Raw genomic sequence first — 23,558 nt, forward strand, 5'->3', positions numbered from 1 at the left:
TGCCCCGCTCAATCCGGTTTGAACATGAGTATCTGAATCTGAAAGCATAATAGGCTCAGGTTACCATCAATTTAAAGGACAGGATCTTGAGACTGTACCAGGAACTATTAACATAGACCTAACCCTGGTTTCCATGCTAGCCAGAGTAAAGTTGGATTATATGTCACAAGACAAATATCAAATGTTTTATTTAATGATGACTAAAACCAATAAGCCAAATATTGGATGAATATAGCATTTGAGCAAACAGTGCTCAAAAATGGCATGAAAGAGCTACAGTCTTCCTCCTGGCAGCTTCAGATGCGTATGCTTTACCAACAGATTATGTTTTAGAGCAGGTGTTGCTGGAAATACAGCACAAATAAAACACAAGTAGATAACCCATCTCCTTCTTTCTGCCCTGCTAACATGACTCAGGAGAGTAGGCACAAGCCCATTTCTCCTGCTTGAGCCTATTGAAGGAGGGTTTGCATGCTTATTCATGGGTCCTGAATCACATGAGGTAGCAAGGTGTAATGGGAGCACTCTTGTTGAAGTAGGAAATTTTTAGGTCGCTTTTGAACCTTGTCAATAAAAACAGCCATCCAGCTAAAAGCAGAATGTGCAGCAGGCTTTCTGAAGGATTTCATGCAGAAAGGAAGCAATCGTTTGAGTGATGCCAGACTTGTTTACAATCGCTTCACAAACCAGACTCCTCTCTAGAGAAGTAATAAAATCTGAGGCAAGTATTCTAGACCCCTCCACAGAGAAAAGAGAATGAAGCTTTCCCTTTTCTCTTTTCTAATGAGGTGGCCCCCTGCGTGATTGCAGTTGGCTCCTTGCAGTGTCCACAGCTTTTCCAGCTGAAGAGCTGTGAATTTCCATCAAATTGGCAAGCCCTGAATTTTACTGTTGGCAGCTGACAAATTCTACATCAGCCCTGGAATTTCGCTAGTGTTTTACTGGATTTTCACCGACAGTCAGATGGGTACAGTCAGTGTGCTTCTGCTGATATAAATTGTTTAATACTCACTGATACTTGGATTAAAATAATGCACCAGCGAACTTAGACATGCAAAACTTGGCATGTCCACAAGTCAGATAGCTCAGAAAGCTCTGGTGTGACTGGATCCATGAGCACTGATGAGCAAGCCTAGAATTACCTTTAGATCATTCTACAGATCAACAGTATCAGCAATAGGAAAACAATTAATTGATATTTAAATAGGGTGGCTGGAACAGGAAAAAGACTAGCCTAGTCACCAAGCACACATGGATAATAAGCGACACAACAGGAAGCAGGATCCCAGGATCCACCTTTTTTTTTTCTTCTTCCTTTTCTTAGGTATTAGGGTCATACTAAGTTTCCTACAATAAATGCTGTGCCCACACGATAATCTGTGCTTTTTAGATCTTGCATTCAAAAATAGAGAGGATGAGGGCAATGACTGGCCTCTATTTCCAGCTTTAAGGCTGGTCTGCTGCCATGCTGTAAAGTCCACCCAGCTGTAAAATGAGACTAGAATATTGACCTCAATTTGTGCTCTACAGGGAGAAGACAAACACTCCCTATGATAAGTATCACTGAGAGGGCAATCTTGCCTGGACACACCATTAAAAATAACACAAAAGCATTATATTCCACTCAGGGAAAAAGTGAAGGGAGAAAGAAACTTAGTTTACCTTTGGATGGCCCTTCTCAAGTCACAGTATCCCAAACAATGCCAGCAAACATGCTCTGCTGCTCTGGGACATGATCTCACACTGCAGAGTGCTCCCAAACTCAGATAGCCTGACATAAGCAATGGGAAAAAAAACAGCAGAAACAGAGCGGAGAGAGGGAGTGCCACACGTCTGCTCACTCTCCATGGTCCAAAAGCACATTGTCTGATCTCTGACACAACATACACTATGATTCCTGAGAAACTAAAAAAAAATAATATATATTTTATTGCCCAGCAGAGAGACTTTCTGCAGCAACAAAGACAGATGTGCTCTCTCATGGCATGGACAGGTTCTTAGCCTTCAGGCAGCCAGGCTACTGAGTAAAGCTGCTTGATCTCACCTTAGGGTCTAATTCATTTGCCAAAGTATTGCACAAGTGGCACTTTACTTGCAAAACACTTCCTCAGGTGGCTCACCTGACACCAAACGGCAGATAGCTTACTGCCCACGCAGCAAATTCAGTTTGGGGTTCCAGGTGGGTCACGGTTTGGTCATAGAGTCAGCAGCTACACATTCATTGTGGAAACGTTTCAAATGTTTTGCTAAAGATAGCTGGTTGCTTCCTGTCTAGTTCTGCCTCAGCTCATTCCCCCACTTCGGTGTCTTTGCCTGGAGGTAAGTGTCAGAACCAGATGAAACCAACAAAATTCCCAGAGTTTCAGTCTACTGATATGCCAAATCATTCATCCATTGGAGGCCAAAACAGAAAGGTTCTCTATCTGCCAAGCTCTAGGGAGACAGCTACATCCACGCCATTCCTGCAGGACTCTACAGATCACTATCCACAATTTGTTAGTTGTTAAGGTATTTAGTGAGGATAAGGTACATAACTTCTATGACTTTAAACTGGCTCTGTGCATTGGGGTGCTTTGCATACCTAACTGCAATACGTACGTTTTCATGCTTTGTATAGTTTGCTGCAGGATATGTTCAGAAGCTCGGCTAGGTTTTTAAAAACCCTTTATGGCAGCCCAGGCATGACAGCCTCCATTAGGCATGGCTTCAGAATTTGAAATCTACACTTCCCTTCACATTGCAGGGAAGCACAGTAAAGGCCTTCTAGCCCCACAGACTCATGATTTTCATAGCACTTTGCATCACAGCGTGACACACACAAAGCTCACAGACAACAGTCAAGCAGGGTGGATAGTGGGCTGTCTGGTCCATCGCTGTGCTGCACAACTGCAGTTCCTACTACACGGCTTTGAATCCGTATGGCTCACAGATCTAACCAAGATCAAGACAGGGTTTCACCAAGCCTGCAGCTCAAACAGCTGTCCCTCTCTTTGCTAAACTTCAGACTGGTATTCAACGATAGTAGATTTATACAGCAGGCTATGAACCAAAGCACAAGCAAATGCAGAACAGGTCAGCATTACTGTCCTTGTTTGTGACCGAGATGTTTTTCAGCAGAAAACAAACTAGGATTGCAGCGTACATCACAAGTATATTCCAGAGAGGGAGCATAAACACACAAAAGAGTTTGCAGAGTCTGCAGCTGATTTAGCACGGCTCAGTAAAGAGTAAAAACTGGGCTGCACAGCTTTGCCAACACACATTAGGTGAATCAGTACTCTCATCTATTTAGCCATGAGTCTGGCATCTCACACGCAGCCTCAACCATCTTTCCTCTTTAGCTAGGAAACTGTAAACTGTCTCCTGTATAAAGTGCTGCCAGCAGTATTTATCCCACTAGCTATACTAAATAATGTGCACAGAAGTCAATACATTAAGACACATACACATTTTGGGGCAAACGAAAGGTAAGATTACATGTTCTTCCCTAGCATATTGGGCAGTATTAAGTTCATTTCCAGGTTTCATAAACTTTACAAAGCCAATTATTTAACCTGATAGTCCTCAATTTCTGTTTTTTCTTCCCTAATGCCAGTTTTTGCTCCATTTTAATATATCCTCTTTCATTTCCTTTACAGCTAAATACTGGTCAGAAAAAAATGGCAGAAATTTCCCTTACACCAGCTGTTATAGGATCTAGTGCAGATTTTAAAATAGAATAGAGTTGCAGCCTGCATTCCAAACAAACTCCGGTAAACCATGTGAAAAGCATTGTTTGGGAGCAGTTGGAGAGATGACTGCGCTCCTGTTAACTCGTTTATTACCCTCTGTGTACAAAACAAGTAGCTGCAGTAACATCATCATACTGCGAATATTGAAAAGAGCACAACACAAAATAGAAAGTTTAATCTACGTTTCTGACACAAGCTGCTTATCAGCTTCAGCTGCACAGCTGTGGAAACTAATGGTACAACTTTACAGAATTTGGCACCATGAAAACTAATTTTTTGCACAGCCAGCAAACATAAAATGCAAAATAAATCGTCTTACACTAGGGAGGGCATTTGATTAAGATTAGCTACCATACTGCTGTTTCTATTGGGGGAGGATCAGACATAAGCAGAAGTAAAACCTTTTTTTTTTTTTACTCTGCAAAACAGTTTTGCTCCCAGACCGAGACCTCAAAGTCACTCTAGTACAAACTACGATGAAGTACAGAAAGACAGTTAAGCAACCAAGAGAAAATGAAAAGCAACCAGTGGAGGTAGCTACACAGACCAGCCACATGTAAAATATTTTGGCAGAACAGAAAACTTACAGGTGACAGCTTTATACTTCTCTCCTTATTTGAGGTTTTCCTTAAAGTAACTTACTGAGCCTGCAGTTACAAAGGCTGCCTTTTGTCCAGCCTGTTTTTCTGCACTTTAGCCTGAAAATTCAGAGCCTTAAAAGAAGACAGTTCAGTCTACTGCTTTTCTCAGGAAGTCTTCTCAGTCCTGACTTGCCAGGCTCTGGCCACAAAGCCGTCAGCCACAGCTTTGGTGGTGGTGAACACCTGGAGGCAGGCTTGGTGCAGGCCAGTGTAGGACTGCATGAGATCTGGGGCTGACTTGTAGCATCAGAAACAAAGAGGGCCAGGATACAGCCATCTGCCTAATGTCCAGCAGGCTAAAAGAAATCTGAAGGTAAGCTAGCGTAAGTACTGGCTAGTGTTAATCAGAAACCAAAATTTTCGGTTCAGGTAAGATTTCTGAAATAAATACATAGTTCAATATGCATTTCAAACTGGGGATACCTAAGTCCTGAGAGGCCTGGGTCTCTCTGCAGGATGCAACTGCAAAGCAGCCAGCTATCGGTCTGCCTTTGAGCCGAGGAGCACAAGGAGCAGGATCTCCCTGACCTGTCAAAGAACTCAACTTGTGGCCAGGGCTCTGAGGGCTCCTAGGCTCTCCGCTGCCACCCGCCTGTCAGGCAGGCTGCCAAGTTGCTGGGCAGGAAGGAAATCAGGGAGGTTTCTAACAGAAAAAACATCCCACTGGAAAATTTCTGACCCACTCTAATAATGAGCCTACTTTCAGAGTCAGGTATGATGCTGGCAGAAGGCAGGGCAACCCACTGCATTTTCTGTTCAGTTATTGGCTTCCTATATGAACTTCTTTGTGTACCATACACACAGCATCCACTGAAGTAATCATTACGATGGTTGGTCATAAATCCCTTCAAAACTCTGCACAGCAAATGACATTCCTGTTCCTGAGAATGATGACAATTGTTAATTGGTGCTATTCAGAAGGTAAGATTTTCTTTGGTAAGGTCTTTACTGCTTTAGGCAACCACATGTACTTTTGGCAGTGTCTCCAGACAAGCCTCGTTGGCAGCGTACAGTATATGCCTCGCTCGGAAAGATTGCATGAAAAAACAGCTCACTTTCCAGTTCCAATTCCAAGGCTTCGTAAACTTGGCAAGGCTGACAGCATAGTCTGGCCTGACTGCAGGAATAACTGATGCCTGATAGGTAGCATCCTGCAAAACTGCCAGCGCTGCTCATACAAACACTGCACCTCTACAAAAGGAGACCTTAGCCTAACTCCCTGACCACTGAGCTCACCAGCCCACGTACCTTTCATTGTTCAGGGTCATTCTTGGAGGATCGAGGTTGGGGTTCTCCATGGACTCCATCTGAGGACAGCGTAGGAAGTAGTAGAGGGTATGGAGAGCATCAGGGGACCAGGAGATGGGTTGCTGCTGCCGCGTTTGCCGAATGGGGCTCATGCCTGGGCGGATGGTGTTCAAGCACTGCATGTGGTGCATTGCTCGTGAGACCAAATCACCTGCACAAGGAGAAAGAATGCAAAAGAGTCTCTTTACTATTCATCCATGGTCCTCTTAAGTACATTCTACCAGCTAAATGAAATCTCTCACAGCTAAGAGAAATGCCCTTTGCGTACCAATACACTTTTTCTTTAACTAAGCCAAAAGCTGCCCTCAAGCTGCCACTTTTTGCAGTTTGTTGTAAGGGAAATTTTGTTGCCACTTTCAAGTGGCAAGTTATCACTTAGAGATTTAAACTCCTCTCAGTCACCATACATTCAGAACAAGAGCTTTACAGTGATTTTTCCATCCTGTTTTAATGATCTTTTTCTTCTATTTCAAACCAGGTATTAATGTTTCTTACCTGCCTACAAAACTGATGATACCATCATGGTATCAGAACGATTTTACAATCAATTGCCAGAGCTGGGAGCATAGCTTACACAAGGCAAAGCCAGTACCACGAATATAAATATTTTGTTCTCATCTCCAGCATCAGTATTTTAGGTTATGAGATTACTCCCAATTCTTTCAACTGGGTTCTGAGGTTCAGGTGCCTGTGACTAATTAATGATGCGTTCAGTATAGAAATCCCTTCTCTGAGGGGTCTGATTTTCTCTTTCTCACTCTACCTGCAGGTTTCTCCAGAATAACAAGACCTGACTCTCTTATTAAAAAGCCAATCTTTATCATGCTGGCTGTCACAATCTGCTCCAGGAATTTGCCCCTGAGCCTTGTAATAAGTGCAATCCAGGAGCTTTCGGAGCTGCTCAGTCCTCCTGGTCTTTGAATTTGAGCCAAACTGCCTCTGTTTCAGAGTACTGCTGGACTTGACAAGGCCTTGAAAAAGGCAACCTGTGTTACACTGTTTCTACGAGTAAAGAAGTTTAAGGCTGCAGATTTCTAAAAAGTTCACAGAGCAATGACCCCAAGACAGCAGCTATGCAGGGAGTCTTTAGTCACATAAAGCTGACATTTGTGTAATATGCTTGCTTTGGGCACACCCTGTTTACTCTCCTTTTATTGTGGTGCATTACAAACTACATGAGCTTTGCAATAAAGGCTCCAGACGTTACATCTTTGAGTAGTGTGACTACCATACCACCGGTCTGAATGATTACTATACATAGCTAGGGTCTATTTTTTCCTTGGGAGCATCTTCTGTTGCTTTATGCTTTACAGTCCCCTAAAACTCTCACAGGAAACGTCAGTCCATTGTGTCCCACAGCTACAATACTGGGAAAGGATGGAACTGAAATAGTCACCCCATCTCAAAGCTGGATCCTGAGAAAGCACCTTGAACTTACCCATGACAATATGAATTATTCGCACCTCCCTCTGAGATTCTTAGGAAGCTTTTTGTTCTTTTATATCACAGCAAGACTCTAAATTTGCCAAACAACTTCCAGCTGAAACCTTGAGGTCCTAGTGTTGCACAGGCGAGGGAGAAACCCCCACAAAGCCCCCGTATGTCTATACAACATTATTAGTGGTTCAGATCAATGAAGTATTAAAAATCTCTGTTTGCAGTGTAAAGTTGTGCCACTCGTTTGGTGCATAGTATGTTCAAGGACCCACTTCAGAATGCAAAAACCTTCCAACACCTCCGCCTTTCCACTTCAGTAGCTCCTGACTCTCTACAATCTAAAACTTTTACAAGAATGTTGTGAATCCTCTAGCATTGGTACTAAACACAGAAGCCTGCACAATTATAGAAGAAATGCATCTGGAATTTAAATTTTCAGCACAGAATAACGTTCCTTCTCCTTTGCACACTCACTCTCTTTATTTTTTTGGCAACATGCAGCAACATTAAAAAAAAAAAAAATCAGTAGGCAACTGTATCAGGAGATCTATTCACTAGATGTAATGACCAAGTTGGCCAAAGCAGGCTGGGGGAAGAGAGAGAGAGGAAGCTGTATTCAATCATAGGCCCATGCTACAAATGTTCTCTTGTGTTCCAGGATAAATAGAGGTGTGTTAAAGGAATTTGAAAACCTCAAATTAAGGCAGGTTGCAAAATAAATGGTGAAACCCACAAACTCCTTGCTGGCCCCTGACATTCATTAGCATTCACGTGGTAGAGACTAAGAAAGTGATGCCAGCAGAAACGTTGCAAGGGAAAAGTAGACCGGGAAAACACAAATCATTTTTGTTTACTTTAAAGAGGCTTTGTGAGTAGTCTAGGAATGGAACATTTCATTTGGTTACCATTAAAAAAAGTTCTGAACAAGTTTTTGTTACTGAAGTGCTCTCAGATTTTTTTTTCCCCTCCACTTTTTGTTTTTAAGTAACCAAAAAGCTTTTCCTTGAGTATCCTGTACCCTTGACATTTCCACTGTGTAAACTCTAAAAAAGGAACCCTCTCAGCCATCTGAGGGAGGTGCCACTGCTGTGTTCCACAGAAGTCCAAGAAAGCCTCCAGAAGTATCTAGGCAAAAGCATCCATCTTCTATTGGCACTAGCACCACTAACTACCAAAAGGCTAGTAAAAACCATCTTATACATTAATTAAGTATAAAGTAGTCTAATGAACCAACTTCATTTTCATAAACGGCACCATGAGACAATTAAATCTTACACAACACTGGCCACATAACTCCTCACACTGTCAACAATGGCAACGCTCCCGCTGACCTCAATAGCAGAGGGACCGGCTCTCCTGCTTCATTGAAAGAAACCCACATTCAATTACAACTGAAACTTACTCAGTTCAGAGATGCTTCCAACGCAAGTTGCCAACAGAGACTGCTCTAGAGTTCGGAGCTCCAGTTGGGCGTAAGCATCAGCCCGTCCATCGCTGCACACAGAGCCGTCATTATACGGGCTGAAGTAGGCAGGCAGAGACAGCACACCTGGGGAAGAGAGCAAGGAAAGGAACAGACCTGTTACAAGAGAAGTTACAGGAGTGGAAAAGCGAGTCTCCGTACTGATAGGAGCGATACGGAGTTGAAACACGTTTGTGCCTTAGTCAGGGGACTCGAGGTTTTTTGAACAGTTCAAACAAAATCAAATAGTGCTGTAAATACCATTGGAATGAATAGAACACGGCAACTAGGCTCCAGGTAGCACAGATGGGTGTTTCCACAGCCCATAAAAACTAGAAACAAATTGCAGTTGAGATAAAGCTACATGAAAAGCGTTAGTGAAGTCTCTAACATTGTTTATACAACAACTCAGCTGTGCACACACAGGTTGCCTTTGAACAGCTGTATGTAGATTGCTAGATATAAGGGCCTGATTTTCAGAGGTGTGGAAGATAACCTCAAGTCCATCTAGGGTAAATGGTAGCTGCAATCTTTGCAGCTCTGAAAATAAAGCCAGGGGCTATGCCAGTTCTTTGAACCTGCATGCAGTTTCAAATGTGCAGACTGTGGTTTCTACATGCGTGAACCTTTGGCTTTGCCAAACTACGCCTACAAGTTTTGAGGTTGGCTGTAGTTTCATCTCTGTAAATGACCCCTTTATTAGAGATAGATTGGAAGGATAGTAACATTGCACACATGCAGTCACTGTACACACACTCCTTCCATTCTGAAGGATTTTATCTTGCATACATGAGCACTAATGCACAGTAACCAAACACAACTAAGGATTTGCAAACAGTTTTCTGTCATTATTGGGACCTCCTCATGCTTTGTGCCTGTCCTTACAGCTCATTTGCACTGGTAACAAATTAGAGGCTTTTTGGGTGAACAGGCTGGGAATGGTAGTGACAACTGGGGAGAGTACAAAAAACCCCTGAGATACAGCTTCATGTTGATGTGCAAGCTGTCTCTAAAAGAGGCAGCCATTTACTTCTCCCCAGTCCCACTTTTCACCCCATAACTTTGCTTGAGCACAGCAAATCTGCAGCCCCGTTGCAAGTCAGTGCCACGCAGATCCCCCAAATACAATTTTGCCTCCCCTGCTTTCCTCCCAGAAACTCATTAGTTGATCAGCTTTTCTTCCAATTAGTGAGCTGAATGGTTTTGCCCTGTGGCCACAGGACTGCTCTGAGTGGCACAGAGGAGAGAGGGGCTGTGACCTCTATGGCTGCTCGGAGGCAGGGGGCAGGGATACGTGACCAGGGCGCGGGTGGGAGAGGGGACCTGCTTCCTCTGCTGGCACCCTGCGGGGAGCCCCGATGAGCCACAGTGTGACACCACATCCACAGTGCAGGTGGACTCTGAAAAGCTTTTTGGAGTCCACTCACCCAGAGTTCCTGTATCCTGGTGTTCAGCTGCTGCCACATCATTAATTACAATTTATCCCACAATTGCAGCAACATATCCTCGAACTAAATTTTCTGCGATGTTAGACAAGGATGCTTACGGCCCCTTCTGCCTGTGCTCTTACCCTGCTGCATCCTGTATTTTGGATTTTTCCACTTTGATCCATGCAAAGTCATACCAACAGCTTTCAGGTTCGACCTGCATTTCCTTCCCACCCTCACCTCCTGACCCCGGCTCAGTGTTGGATGTGGAGATACTCTGCTCAAATTGCAGCGACCTCCTGTCACGTAGGTGCTCTGCAGTTTTGTCAAACAAAACCCTTGCCAGTTGAACTGCAGCGTATTGGGCAAGACCTTTGTTTCTTTGTCTTGATGTTTTCTTTGAAATTATATGCTGAATTGATCTCTCCTACCCTTTTCACATCCTCCTTGCATCCTGCTTGGTGGCAAAGCCAAAGACTGCATCAAAAACATCCTGGACATTTTGAGGATAAGGGAATGATTTATCCTGTTGTGCTTCTTCACTGTACTTCACTGTTAGTTAATGGAGAAAACTCTGCCAATGCCCTCTGTAACCTGAATAATTAGGAAGTCGAGGCTTTAAAAGCTAACAGAAGCGATGCATGCAAACTAGAAGAGCTTGCTAACTACACTGTAGCCTCCTATACAGAGCCTAAGCCACTTCCTTTTCCACGTTAAAGCTATGAAAGGATGTTTTAAGACATATGGATTGAATTTATGGCGGAGGGAGAACAAAAATAGACTGATTTGTCAAAAGTTTCAAATAGAGGCATATAATTCTACAGAGGCGAAAACAGAAACTGGCAGTTACATTATTAAACCATGCAGAGCTAAAAAATGGTGCACGTTTCCTCTGCCAGCCTGCCTCACTTGGGTCCATTTTCTAAAGAGGAATTAAAAATCAAGGCTTGCAGACTGATTTAAATTGGCTCAGGTAGGAAACAACACCTTCTCAGTTTTTCAGTTAATTGTTTGCCAGGTGCTGTGGGTAAGACGAAAGAGGGATGATTTATTTACTTTTGGAAAAATTACTCATACGAGACAGTCACGGGGTGAGATTTATGTTCTCACCTGCCGTGGTACGGCTGAGGAGTATCCCCAGCGTACCAAGGAGCAGCGAGGAAGTTACCGAGACTCCGGCCCCGTACCAAAGCCCAGTGATGTCACCGGGGATTTTCCCGGGGACCGCAGTGGGGGATGAATCAGGCCCTGCTTACTTAAGGCCTCGCAAAGGCTCACCAGGTCGGGCAGGTCTTGGTAGGTATGAGCAAGCCTGGGAAGGGGAAGCCACACCGCTCCCTGCAGCACTGGAGGCAGACTGAGAGCAGTCCCTGGGCGGGCAGCAGAGCAGAACCGTACCCCACAAATTATTACTGAAGAGCTTTATGGCCCTCATCTCGCAGCACGCTGGCCGTGATTTCTCTTCCAATATATTGCCAGTAACTGCAGAGTTGGAAAAGCATTATACTCGCTCTTCAGATCAGAAATCCAGGCACAAGGACATCTGCAGTCAAGCTTTGACTATTGGTATTATAATTAGGAACAGGACTTAAGTTTTCATACCAATTAAAAAAAACTTTGACTGTAAAAACAACATCATTGTGATGACTACTCGTACCCCAAATGGTGGTATCAGCTCTGCTCCTATCCAAACCAAGCAATTTGTAAGTAAAAGGTGTTACAAAGGTATAAACTGTCGAGGCAACTTCTACTTCTGTCTGGCATTCACATTTCTGTATTTTTATATTTGTGGCAACGCTGGTTTTAATCACGGCTAACTAAATAAGCAAAAGTATAATTGAAATAAATCAATTCATGTCTAAACACTCTCTTTCTGTTTGGAATCACGTTAGAACTGCTGATTTACTTCCTGAAGCTCAAGAAAATGTTTTCTCCACAAAACAACAACGTGAACCAGCACCTAATTACTGTGCAGGAATGAGCCACTCAGGCATGCACACCACCGTTCTTAGAGCGTTTTCTCTGATGTGGGTTACGCTGTGTTATATCTCAGGCTGTATCCTGGCATTCTGGTCACAATTTTTTTTTGTTAATTACCCAAGGTTTTCAGTATGGATCCAAGCCCAGGTGAAGTTAGTGAGCGCCTATTAATTTTAGTGGGCCTTAGATCAAGCCTCGAGAGCACAAGCTAAGAAGTCACCTCTGTAGAACGGCGTGAGGCAACACCCTGCAGCAGCCCGATTGAAAGCACGTTTGTAGTGCCGTGATTAAGGCACAGCTGGCTAACAATTTGTTTCTGGTATTTCCATAGCCTTTGAAATAGCAGCTGGAAATAAAGGCATATTTATTCTACCTCAGTTAATATATGAAACCGGTTCATGGGCACTTGCTGCCAATGATCTTAAAAGGCTTCACAACTGGGTAAAACTCCAGTTTAGTGTTCTTTAAACTGAAATCATTTGGCTTGCCCAAAGATTTTGAAATTGTTGTCTGTAATTTGATGCTAACAAGATATTAAAAAACAGCAACTGAAAATATTTCCGAAGTCTCACCTGGGTTCAAGGAAGAAGACCCTTCACACCCTTGGACACCTTTGTGATTTAACAGTTGCTGCAGTTCTGCTGTGAGCTTTGCCTACAAGGTGACTGCCCACGAGCAGGGCTCTGCAACGCGCTGCTTGCTCTCCCTAAGCTGGGCAATTGGTCCAGCCCTCGAGCAAGGAACTTTCTGTAAGGAGCCCTGGTCCAGCTCAATGTCCTCTGATGATACCGAAGCTGGCATCAACTTCTGCTCTTTGGATACCAAGCCACAAGGAAATGCAAAGACTTCTACCTGAGTTTTATTTTAAAATTTGAATGTTTAAAAATTAATTCACATAATATTTTCCACATTATCTTCACCCTTTATGCTGTTTGCACATTACGTTCGTGAAAAAGGACTAACCGTCATTTTTACCCTGCCGTAGTCATTTTCTCTATGCTTTCTCTACTTTAATCTAAATCCTTCATGGTGGGACACAACTTCCTAACGATTAACACATCAGCCGTTTGAGGTCTTTCAAACACTTACATGATGTCTGGAGGTTAAGATGGGGCCACTCAAAAGTGGCAAAGGGCCAAGGAGGCTTGTCTGGAAAGTACTCCAATTCTGCTGTCTGGGATTCCTCACGGAAACTGCCCAGGGTACTAACTGTTATTTCAGAAAAGTGCAACTCAAATTCTCAAGAGCTGCCTGTATTCACAATAGGTTAGGTAATGAATTAGAAACATAATTAGGACAGGGTCATACATTGCAAACTACCAGGCCAGAAAAAGAGCACTTTTTTTTTCCCCCTAAGATAAACATAATAGAGCCTATGAGACAATACAATGTGTATTGATTTTTCCCTTTGGCCAGAACAAAAACAAGTTCTATGGGCAAGCATTCTCTTTGTGTATTGTGTTTGCATTGCACCTAACAGTGGGAATCATTACTGATTGCTACCACAACACAAATTGGTATGGGAGACATGTATCTATTTGACAAAAACAAGAAACAAAAGCCCTCAGAACATTAAGGTTCATCTTTAACGTTATAGGTTATTTCTAAAGGCTCTTAATGCAAAAAGCCACATATGTGAAATCAGAACTACTGTGAATATGCTACAGAAATGTCTAAGGAAACCAAGTGTAAGGGAAAAAAAGTCTCCAAAAAAAAAAAAAAGTCTTCAGTCTCCAGCATCAACATACTTCTGCAATGTTTGGCTTGTGATAAATGCCATAAGAAACTTTCTCAGAGGTGAGAATGATAGCTGCTCCCAATGAACTGAGCTGTGACTTAGAAGACCAAAATTTTGAAGGCAGACGGCAATGACCTGACTGTACTGAACAGCCAAATCCCACTCGTTTCAATAGACCTGGTAAAAACCTCATCCAACTGCAATTGCAGTTTCCCACATTGGAATTTGGCTGTGACAACAGGCTGGCTGTCACCTTGCACAAAGTCCTATAATTCTTCATGGCAAGGAGCATTCAAGGCTTTCCTCATTTTTTTTGTCTCCCATTCTATCAAGCAACACAATGCTGTGCAGTTCCCTCTTGCCAATCAACTCAGTACAGACCCAGAGTACAGAGCACCACCTAGAATTAATGCCAATTCCTGGAGCTCTCTGTTTTCTCCTTGCCGAACCACCATTCAACTGCTAAGAAAGCTCATCCCTCCCTTATTTTATGAAATAAGACAGGCTTATCCTGACAGAATATAAACAAACAAATAACAACAACAAAATATGAAATAACAGGAAACCAAAGTGTTTCTGATATCACATACCCAAATCTAAACACATCAGGCTTTATAATCAAGTACAGTCATGCAATAGATGATGAGGAAGACTTGTGATCAGGAAACAATATGTATAATTGCTAACATATAGGAAAATAATACAGTGCTATAAAGCAGGCACGCATCCCTTTCAGTTTGTCTGTCGGCAGTATGAAAAATCAAACACAGTTGCTTGTATCTGCATCCACATTAAACAGCAATACCGTAATTGAAAACAGGAGGAAAAGCAGAAGGGGGGGAGCTTCAGCACAGAGAGAAAATATCTTTAAATCTTCTGCAAGTGTTCAGCTGAGTCTCTCCATTGAAGTGCTGCTGTCCTAATGGCATAGTTCTGGACAGCTCTGATTGCTTCGCAGAGCCTTCACAGGAGCTAACTTAACTCATTAACTTTCATTACTTAACTTTAAGGAAACTTCAGAGCTAACCCAGCAGGAGATCTGATATTGCCTGTGAGGACCAGGACTGGCATACCTTGGGTGCACTGTGGCAAAGTCACCCAGCTGTCAGTTGTGCCTAGCTACAGAGCAGCAGCCCACCTGGCACCAAGACCAGCTGCAAGGCTGCACAGCAGGGAGAGGTGAAAACAAAAGATGAGGTACTGAGCAAGGCTGCATGGTGGAACTTGGACAACACCCGCATACAGCATCTTGGGCTTGAAACTCGAGCACAACCATTGCTTGCCTGTACTTCAGGAACGTTACCGGAGATGTGTTCTTAAAGCATGCAGTCTGGTCCTTGCTGTTCCTTGTTGTCAGCAGGCATTACTTGACTTCAGTATCAAAATACTCCAAAACAGAGTTTTAAAGCAGTTTTAAAGTTTCAAAATCCATTTTTCTGGGGTCCAGGTCACTTCAATACCTTGCGTCCCAAAGCCCCGTGAAAGCAGCAGAGCTCCCAGAGCTACAGGAGCTCAGACTCTGCCCTTCTCCGTGCACTGCCAGGGCAAGAGCAGAAGCCTATTACCACTACTACCAATCCTTAAATGTTTCCTTACTCCTAACTTACTAACTATATTCATAAGTTTTCAAAACATGCTACATACCTTGCCTCACTTTTGCCATGAAAATTATGGAATTGGGCTGAAAGTTGGAGAAGGTAGGAAGTATCTACATGAACTACTACATTTGAATTCAGCTGTGACAGACAGGATTGCAAATGACTATAAATGTAGGAGAAAGGCCTGGGTTTAGTACTGAGTCAGTATTTATTGAGTCATTAATCCCACTTCCATATCCCTGTGGTCTTCTGGACAACCACTAACCTGGCCTGGACCCAAGCGCTTAATTGAACACGAGCTCAAGGGAACATATCCTAGGCTTATATTTTAATGACTGCCAAAAAAACATAGCAAATTTTATCTTTAGCAGCAGCAGCATACTTTGGAAGATAAAAGGTATCGGTGCTTTTATGAGCTGGTGATTATCCTCATTTCCATTTCTTCACTGGGGAAACAAGAGACAAAAGAAGGAGAAACAACTTTCCAAACTCATGCATCAGAACCAGGGCTTTGTGAGATCCAAACGGCCCAGTTCAGAAACCCTGTGGCATTAGACTTTTCCTGCATGAAATTGGCCAACACCGAGCCAAAGACGAAATACAAAACCAGAATCCTGTGCCAAAAAAAATGAGCACAGTCCAAGAGGCAGAGAAGACTTACCATTAACTAGTTGTGTAAACCCTGACCAACCAATTTAGTCCATCTTGGTGTCCCAGTTCACTTATCTGTGAAATGGGGATATTGCTTTAGTCCTGCTAAGGGCAGTCTGACAGAAGCAGCTTAATTGCTTCATTTCTCTCATTTTACTCCTTCATCCTACTCAACACTTCAGCAGTGTCCCCATTTCCTCTGTGTGTCAATAGCGTGCCTTTTGTCCCTTAGCAACAGCACATCTTTCATTTACATAGTCCCTTTTACCTTCAGCAACCCCACAGCCCTGAGACGCAGCAGCCTCCAAGATGAAAGAACTCAGTGCTGTGATGATGTGCAATGCCACCTCGGTGTGGCTTATGGTACAAGAAGAGAAGCTTTAACCAAGTGAAAAGGTTAAGAAACGTAAAATGGATTTTAACCTAATAGGGATTCTGGTGTGGATATAATGGTGGGATAGTTATTCTGGCAAATGTAGCAAAAACCCAGTTCAAAATAATAATGAAAAGAAACAATATACGAAAACCTAAACCAAACCAATAAATAAATATACGTGCCAGGTAAACAATGGCAACTCCAGAAACACTAAATCATTCAGTACCATTACTACAGGGATTAGAAAGCTTAGGAGGAAGAGTTTACTATCCCTTTCTCTACCACCTTGGAATTCCTTCCATGTCCCCAGCTTAGATGCTTCTGCAGTAAAACAGCTTTACTTGGAGTAACCAGTGGGAGGGCAGCTTAGGCCTAACAAAACTGCAGGCACTAGCTAGAGCCCCAATACTATCTACAATACCCTCTTCTAAACCATTCCTTATTGTTCACTGTCCTTCCTGAAATATGGTCTTTGAATCATGCCCAGTTCTCCAGATGTGGTCTGACTAAGCTCTTTGTACATGCCATAATGACCTCTCTTTATTTGCGTTCAATTCTTCTATTTATACATCCCGTGATCTGTATGCTTGCCAAACACAAAGAGGATAGTAAATTTATATCCACTGTCACTCCCAGTTCCTTTTCTTGGGGAATATCTAGAAAGAGAATCTGCCCAGGACAGCGCTCCAGAATAACTTGCTTCCACTGTCAAGCAGTTTCTCTGGACAAGAAGGGCTTTTTCTCCCAAGCAGAGGGCAGGGCAGATGTGGCTGCTGTAGAACTGGCAACTGAGCGCTGTGCAGCACGAGCAGGACACGCAGTGAGGGCTCAGGCGTGCCTCCCTGGGCAGGGCTGGTGACTGGGCAGGCTACAGTGCTCTGCTAGCCTGAGGATGTCGACCCACATGGCACTCCATGGCTCTTCCAGACAAATAGCTTACTCTACGTGACCACTGCCTGTGAACGTCTTTGAACAGGTGAGCCTTTGGCCCGATAAAATCTGCCCTCCTTAGACTCTCCTGGCTGTAGTAAACGTGCCATTAAAGTAAAATTTTAGAAACTGTGGTCACTTAATAAACATGAAGACTACAATTACATCGGTTAATGACTTGAAATATCAGAGCTGCTTATTATATGTGCATTTTAAAAAGCCATGAGGAAATAGGAACTCAACAGTAAGCGAACGACTGCTCCTAAAGGAAAGGTCTCTCTTTACATGAGTCAAGGGCTGTCTCCATTAGCTGCCAGCAACACAGGCCCTCTGATGCACGGCTGAGCAGTTTTGATTTTTGCTAGGGTGAAATATGCATCTGTCACTCAGCATAAGATTGAAATTTTATCTGAGTGAAACACAGCCCGGTTCTGAGACCATAAAGTCTGACCTCAGGAGGGCAAGGGTTTGGAGTCTCGCTAAGATGATCACATGCATGCTGTGCTTGTGGGTGATAATGATTCAGGTTTTAGTCAGCGAGCAGACAACACAAAACTTAGGGCGGGTGCATCCTGGGCAGTCTGCAATAAAAATAGCAATAAAGTGCAGATTTCATACCTAGAGCTAATCTCCGACGTTGTCATCAACGCTGCTTCAATAAACTACTGGTCACACCACTATTAATCTGCATGAGCTTTGTCATCTTCACCCCAAGTTTTTACCCACTCTTGCCTAACATTAGTTTTAGCCAGCATAAATTTTCAGACAATTACAAAGACAAACCTCCACCGCACAGATAACAATGTTTGTGTTTGACATGTTAGACAGGGTTTATTTTCTAGGAGTGTTTTGATAGCACTAAGTTTCTGATAGCACTAGAGACAAGCCACAGTTCTGCCTCAGCATAGAAGCTGTCACTCTTTTAATTTGAATTCCCTCAAGTAAACAGTTGGATGTATTTGGCATTTTTTTCCCCACAGTACAGCAAATCCTTCTCTTACTACTATTAACATTTTGCAATTCTCTGTTTCCTCACATCAAAGCACCCTGGAGATCTTTTCAACAATGACCAATTGTTTTGAGCGACTCAGAAGTAGTGTTGAGGAATTCCACTTATTCACCAACTGATGAATTTTGTCCTCTATCTTTGCAATACCTTAGACTATTTCTCACACCATCTGCGGTGCTAAAGGACCAACCCATACCATCTACATTCATGCCTGTCTTTCTTCCATGCTGTGTCTCACTTGCTCTGGCTTCTAGTACCTACGTTACTCTCTACTTTGACACCTGCAGTCTTCTTTCTTGCCCCTCCGTCGTCACCATGCTTGTAGTTTCCCCAGGATGCAGTTTTTCAAGGCTCGGTGCCAATTACCAACAGAAGTAGATACAATCCCTATTTTTGAACGTACCCTTTGGGGGTAGCAACACCATAAGAATTTGGCAATATTTTTAAAGCCTGCAGGGAAGGAAAAAAATATCCACTACAAGGCTCTGTCCTGTATCTCACATGGCATAAATGCCAAATGCATTTCAAAGTCGGTCTAAGTCTCTTGGTTGTAGCCATTTATAGTTTGTATAAAAAGCATAACTTGTACACTTCCATTACAGCCCTAAATATAACTGCCCCGAGCAAGTATTCACTTTTTAAACAGTACCTCTTTGAATTTTGTTTTCAAAAGAATGTTGTTGCCATTACATTATTTATAGACATTTACGTTAAGATCTAAATACTTGGTTAGGAAACCACTCAGATTAATGGATCCCCAGCATTGTTTTAAAACTCTGAAGAAAAACAGGTTGCCTATATTTTTATTATACAACATCTTTTTTGCATAAGCATAAATAGCAGCACTGTTTGCAGCTCTCAGACTGAATGGGCGTGGTTCTTTGAAGAATCTTGAAATGCTACCACATGGCTGTTTTGGGGGGTTTTGTTGTTATTGTTTTAATATGGCATCTGTGTAGAGGATGAAAACGAGAATCTCAATGTTCTGATGTTTTTAAAAAGGGAAAATACATTTTGATTTCCTTATTGTGCACATGCACCATATCTGTAACAGATTCAGACATCCAGAAATTGATTTTCCTGGTGGGCTATTTTCCTAAATCTTTCGTGCACCAGAATTTCAATTATACCATTTTATAGCATGCCATATCCCCAAAAGCCAAACTCAGTAACAGAGAGAATCACGCCACTGCCAGCAGGTCTTTTCTTGACCCTTGGAATCTAACTATTTGCTGAAGTGACCTTCTTCAGGTAATATGATGAAAAAACAAGAAAAATTGCTTTTTGGCAGAAGTAAAAGGGAAAGGTGTTTTTTTAGTATTTATTCATTTTTTATTTTTTTAAGAACAAGGCAGGTTCTTGTTACTTAGCAGTACTTGGTTCACAGAGGAACACTAACAGTGTCCCTAGAAGGAATAACACCACATAGCTCTCAGGGAGAGCACGCATGTGCCAGAACAGCAAGAGCACAGTCAGCACTCCAAGTACAGAAGTTCTCACAGACAAGATGCAAAAATAATATTGTGACTTTGTACCTCCAATTTCTATGAAAGAGAAAACCCAGATCATTTTCTTTAAATGTTGTGGAATCCCGGCTGCTAGCTCTGAAGTGGCATTTCTTGTACTTCTGCCACAAAAGCAGCTCAGCCCCATCACCACTGGCAAATTCAGAGGGACCAGCAGCATAGGAAACAGCCCCTGGAGCGCCTACATGCTTACCTGAGACTGTGAGGCCTGCTCTAAATACCTTTCAAAATCAGGAAAACCCAACTATCTTCCAGGTAATCTTGAATTATACTGTGACGAAATAACTTATCCATAGTCACAGTGATCATTCAGACAGCAAAACCACAATGTACTTACTAGAGTTGACCTGAGGAAGGGCACAACGTGGCTGCAACCAAACAAGCAAGCAGCTGTTACCATTCTGCATAGCTCTCTCTCTTTTCAATTAGCACCCATCTCCAACAATGAGGAAGCACGCTCCTAAATTCCTGTGGAGACATTCCTATGGCAGGATCTTGTGCACAGATTACATGGATTTTTTTTATTTTTTTAAATAAACTATCATACCATTAACATTGCCTACAAAACTTCTGTAGTCATCAGGCTATAAGACAAAATTCATGTTTTTTATTTTGCTGGTTCTCTGCTGAAGCCAGGCTACGTTGCTCTGTTGCATTTCTCTCTCACATGGCAACACGCAGTATCTCTACTGCTGTGCAGCAGAGATGCACAGCATGGAAGTACTTGAAAAGCAAAGGTCCATACCACATAAATAATCCCGTACCACATAAGTAAGCACTTTTTGGATCCAGCTGTTTGTATGCAACCACTATATCCTAGTAACATTAATAGCTTTGACTATTGCCAAGAAAAAAATGTCTTAGCAGACTTTTTAAATTTGTTGTGGAAGAAAGCAAAAGCTAGAACCATGGCAGATGCAGATCTGAGCAGACTCAACTACTTAAGCATATATTTTCCTCCAATGGCACTCTGTTCCTTTCACTAAATTAGTAAAGCAGTGATTTGAATAAGATTTGAATGTTAAAACAGGACAAGCTGGTAAAAGCTGGAACTAGACTCCACTGCCATACAATTTAGGGAATTTCAAAATGCAGATGTGGAATAAGTAAAGGTCAGAATAGGATAAAGGACACATCACATGGATCTGAATCCCAGGTGCTCCACAGCATATGTGCAGCTGGCATTTTACTTTAGACCCATCTTATCCCTAAAAGAAATAAAACAGTAAAGGGTGAAGAATAAAGACTCAAAGAGGCTGGAAACAGATGCAAAGAAGAAGGGCAGCAGGAAGGGAACTGAGAAAAAACAAACAAACCATTCCTTGATGGAGGAATTAGTGAAAGATTGGGAGAGCACTGGAAAACATTTCAAAAAGGAACAGCCACTGCTTTCTTAAGATATATCTTGAAAATACTTTATTTTTCCTAAAAATTTGTGGTGTTTTACACAACTTATCCTTTAGCCACCGATATCATTTGACTCCCTTCCCTTCACCTCATTTCCTGAAAAGAGGAATAATAAGCAAAGGATCATCCAGCAGAGTTTGGACATGCTGCCTCTTAATATTGATGGAATCTGATATCCATGGTAGCTATCAGGGCAAAGTTGATCAGTTTCCATGTGCACCTCTTGTGGGATAATTTCAAAGATCACCCTAATATGACATGAAGATAAAGGAATCCATTTTTGATACTCTTCTTTGAACACTGAAGATACTTGGCTTTGTTTTGTTTTTACTGTTTTACAGTTTTTCAGGGCAAAGCAATCAGCCAAACACTAAGAGAAAAATGCTACAATCTCCTTACCACCTATTTTCTTCAACATCCTCTTCACTGCCTATTCTTATTAATAAATCACTGATTTACTGTTATGGCCCTCCAGGCCTGACCACTGCTGCTTCATCTCAGTGGGAACCAAATGATGATTGAGATGCCAATATATTAGGCTGCCCAGATTCAAAGAAGGATAAGGAACAAAGCATTTGTGCAGAGCAAAGATAAATGAATATAAATCAAGTCCTGAGCCATTTTCTGTGATGGATTAGCACCTTTCTTTGACCTAATAAAGTCAAGAGGTCTCTGTGCTGACAGCAACTAATGTGGAAATATCTGTGCTCTGTAAAGCCAGGAGGAATTCTGATCGCCTGCTCACTGCTACTCTATTTGTATTTTGCTGGCTGTCTCACTCAGGTGTAAGCATGTAAACTCCTTCATCTCACCTTGAGGAATGTCACTACAGTGTCTACCAAACTGTCTACAGAGTACAAGAGAAAGGTTTCTTTCATCTCCCCTTGGAGTTTCTTGCCATAATCCTAGCTTTACCAGTAAATCAGCAGGTAACCCCTAGTATTTACCTGGCTAAGGACTGAACAGAAAGGGTCTCTTCAGCACCTGGGGGTGTTGTATACAACTACACAAGGCCAGAAGCATAAAGCAGATATTTTGATCAAATCTGGCAACTACAATTTTACCGAGAAGACTGAGCAAAAAATTGGTACGTGCAGAGAAAAATTCATTTGGAGTCAAGTCCAAACTTCTTGGTTTGGGCTATATGCAGTATCTAGAACTGTCTTACGTAATGTTTGAAAAGCATTATTGCATTGACAGGTAGTAAATGCTACAGCTTTTGAGAGCAGGAAATACATCAAAGTCCTGCAGCTATAGTAGCCTCTACTATTCTCCTTTCCAAGATGCAGGAGTTGTGGATTACTTGTGCAAAATTGTCAAGAGAAGAAAGAGCAGTGTCTCTCCTGTGTTTGTGTTCGCAACATGAGCCTCTGTGTTATGTCTCAGATGAGGTGCCTGGACACTCGAGTCAGTAAAAACAAGCTTTTTACCCCCCCAGCTGCTCTCACAGCTAGCTCAGGATCTGCAGTGCAAACAAACAGCATGGGATACTCAAGTCACAGCTCTCACATCATCCTACCCCAGAGGTGACTGGCACTTGTATAACCTGCTGTCTTTGTCCGGAGACTGAATCACCTTTCACCCTATTTAATGAGCTGACCCGATGAAAGATTGTCATTATAACATGCCTCAGGCCAGATCGCACCCGTATGTCTCTGCATTACCCTTTCCATGCAGGCTCACCCAGCGAAGAGGTAGCATCTCAAAGACACCTAGGGCATTAAAAATGGGCTGGAGGCTTGGTACTCTCATTACCACCTACATGGCTTTAAACTTTCATTGAACTACCTCCAGTAATGGAGCTGCTGTGCTGCTGCCTCTCTCTTGACCCTGAGCTTTGTGTTCCTGGCGCCTGCTTCTGTCAGAATTGGCATTTGTGCAGTTGTATCACAAGATGCTTCAGGAAACACAGGGATGTCTCTCTTTTTTGTTATCCCCTCTCTCAGCAGTCACATCAATTCCCTGAATCAGCGTAAGCACTGCATAAACACACAAATGCAAAGTGGGCATGACAGAGGCAGAGGGAGCATGTTTGGGGCAAAAAGGGATGGGCAAAACTGCAGCAACGCCAATTTAGTTCGTCTTAAGCTGCCATGAAACTGCCCCCTTATATTGCCACCACATCTTGCAGATGTAATATAAGCTGCACAAATACAGAGATTCATAAATTAAGTAGGAACCTTTAAATGCATCTCTTTTGCTTTTATTTAAAAAGAAAAAAAAAAAGTAAAAAGATTTACTTTTAGAAATTAGTAGAAAACTTATCCGCAGTTTTGGCATTCTGAGACAAATTGAATTTGCCAAGTGCAAGAAGTTGTTTATAAGAAAAGAAATAGA

At 42.5% G+C, this 23,558-nt stretch overlaps 1 protein-coding gene across 2 annotated transcripts in view; it reads right to left on the reverse strand.

The window, feature by feature from the left end:
• Positions 1-23,558, reverse strand: part of ABTB2 (ankyrin repeat and BTB domain containing 2) — a 143,018-nt gene that overhangs the window by 43,204 nt on the left and 76,256 nt on the right. For both annotated transcript variants that reach the window (XM_068684627.1, XM_068684625.1), the window contains exons 2-3: positions 8,520-8,666; positions 5,621-5,831 (exon numbers count right to left, since the gene is read on the reverse strand). In XM_068684627.1, the coding sequence (XP_068540728.1) occupies positions 5,621-5,831; positions 8,520-8,666 (358 nt within the window). The remainder of the gene's footprint in view (positions 1-5,620; positions 5,832-8,519; positions 8,667-23,558) is intronic.

The sequence above is a fragment of the Anas acuta genome, chromosome 5 (genome assembly GCF_963932015.1).
Source record: "Anas acuta chromosome 5, bAnaAcu1.1, whole genome shotgun sequence".
NCBI classification, from domain to species: domain Eukaryota; kingdom Metazoa; phylum Chordata; class Aves; order Anseriformes; family Anatidae; genus Anas; species Anas acuta.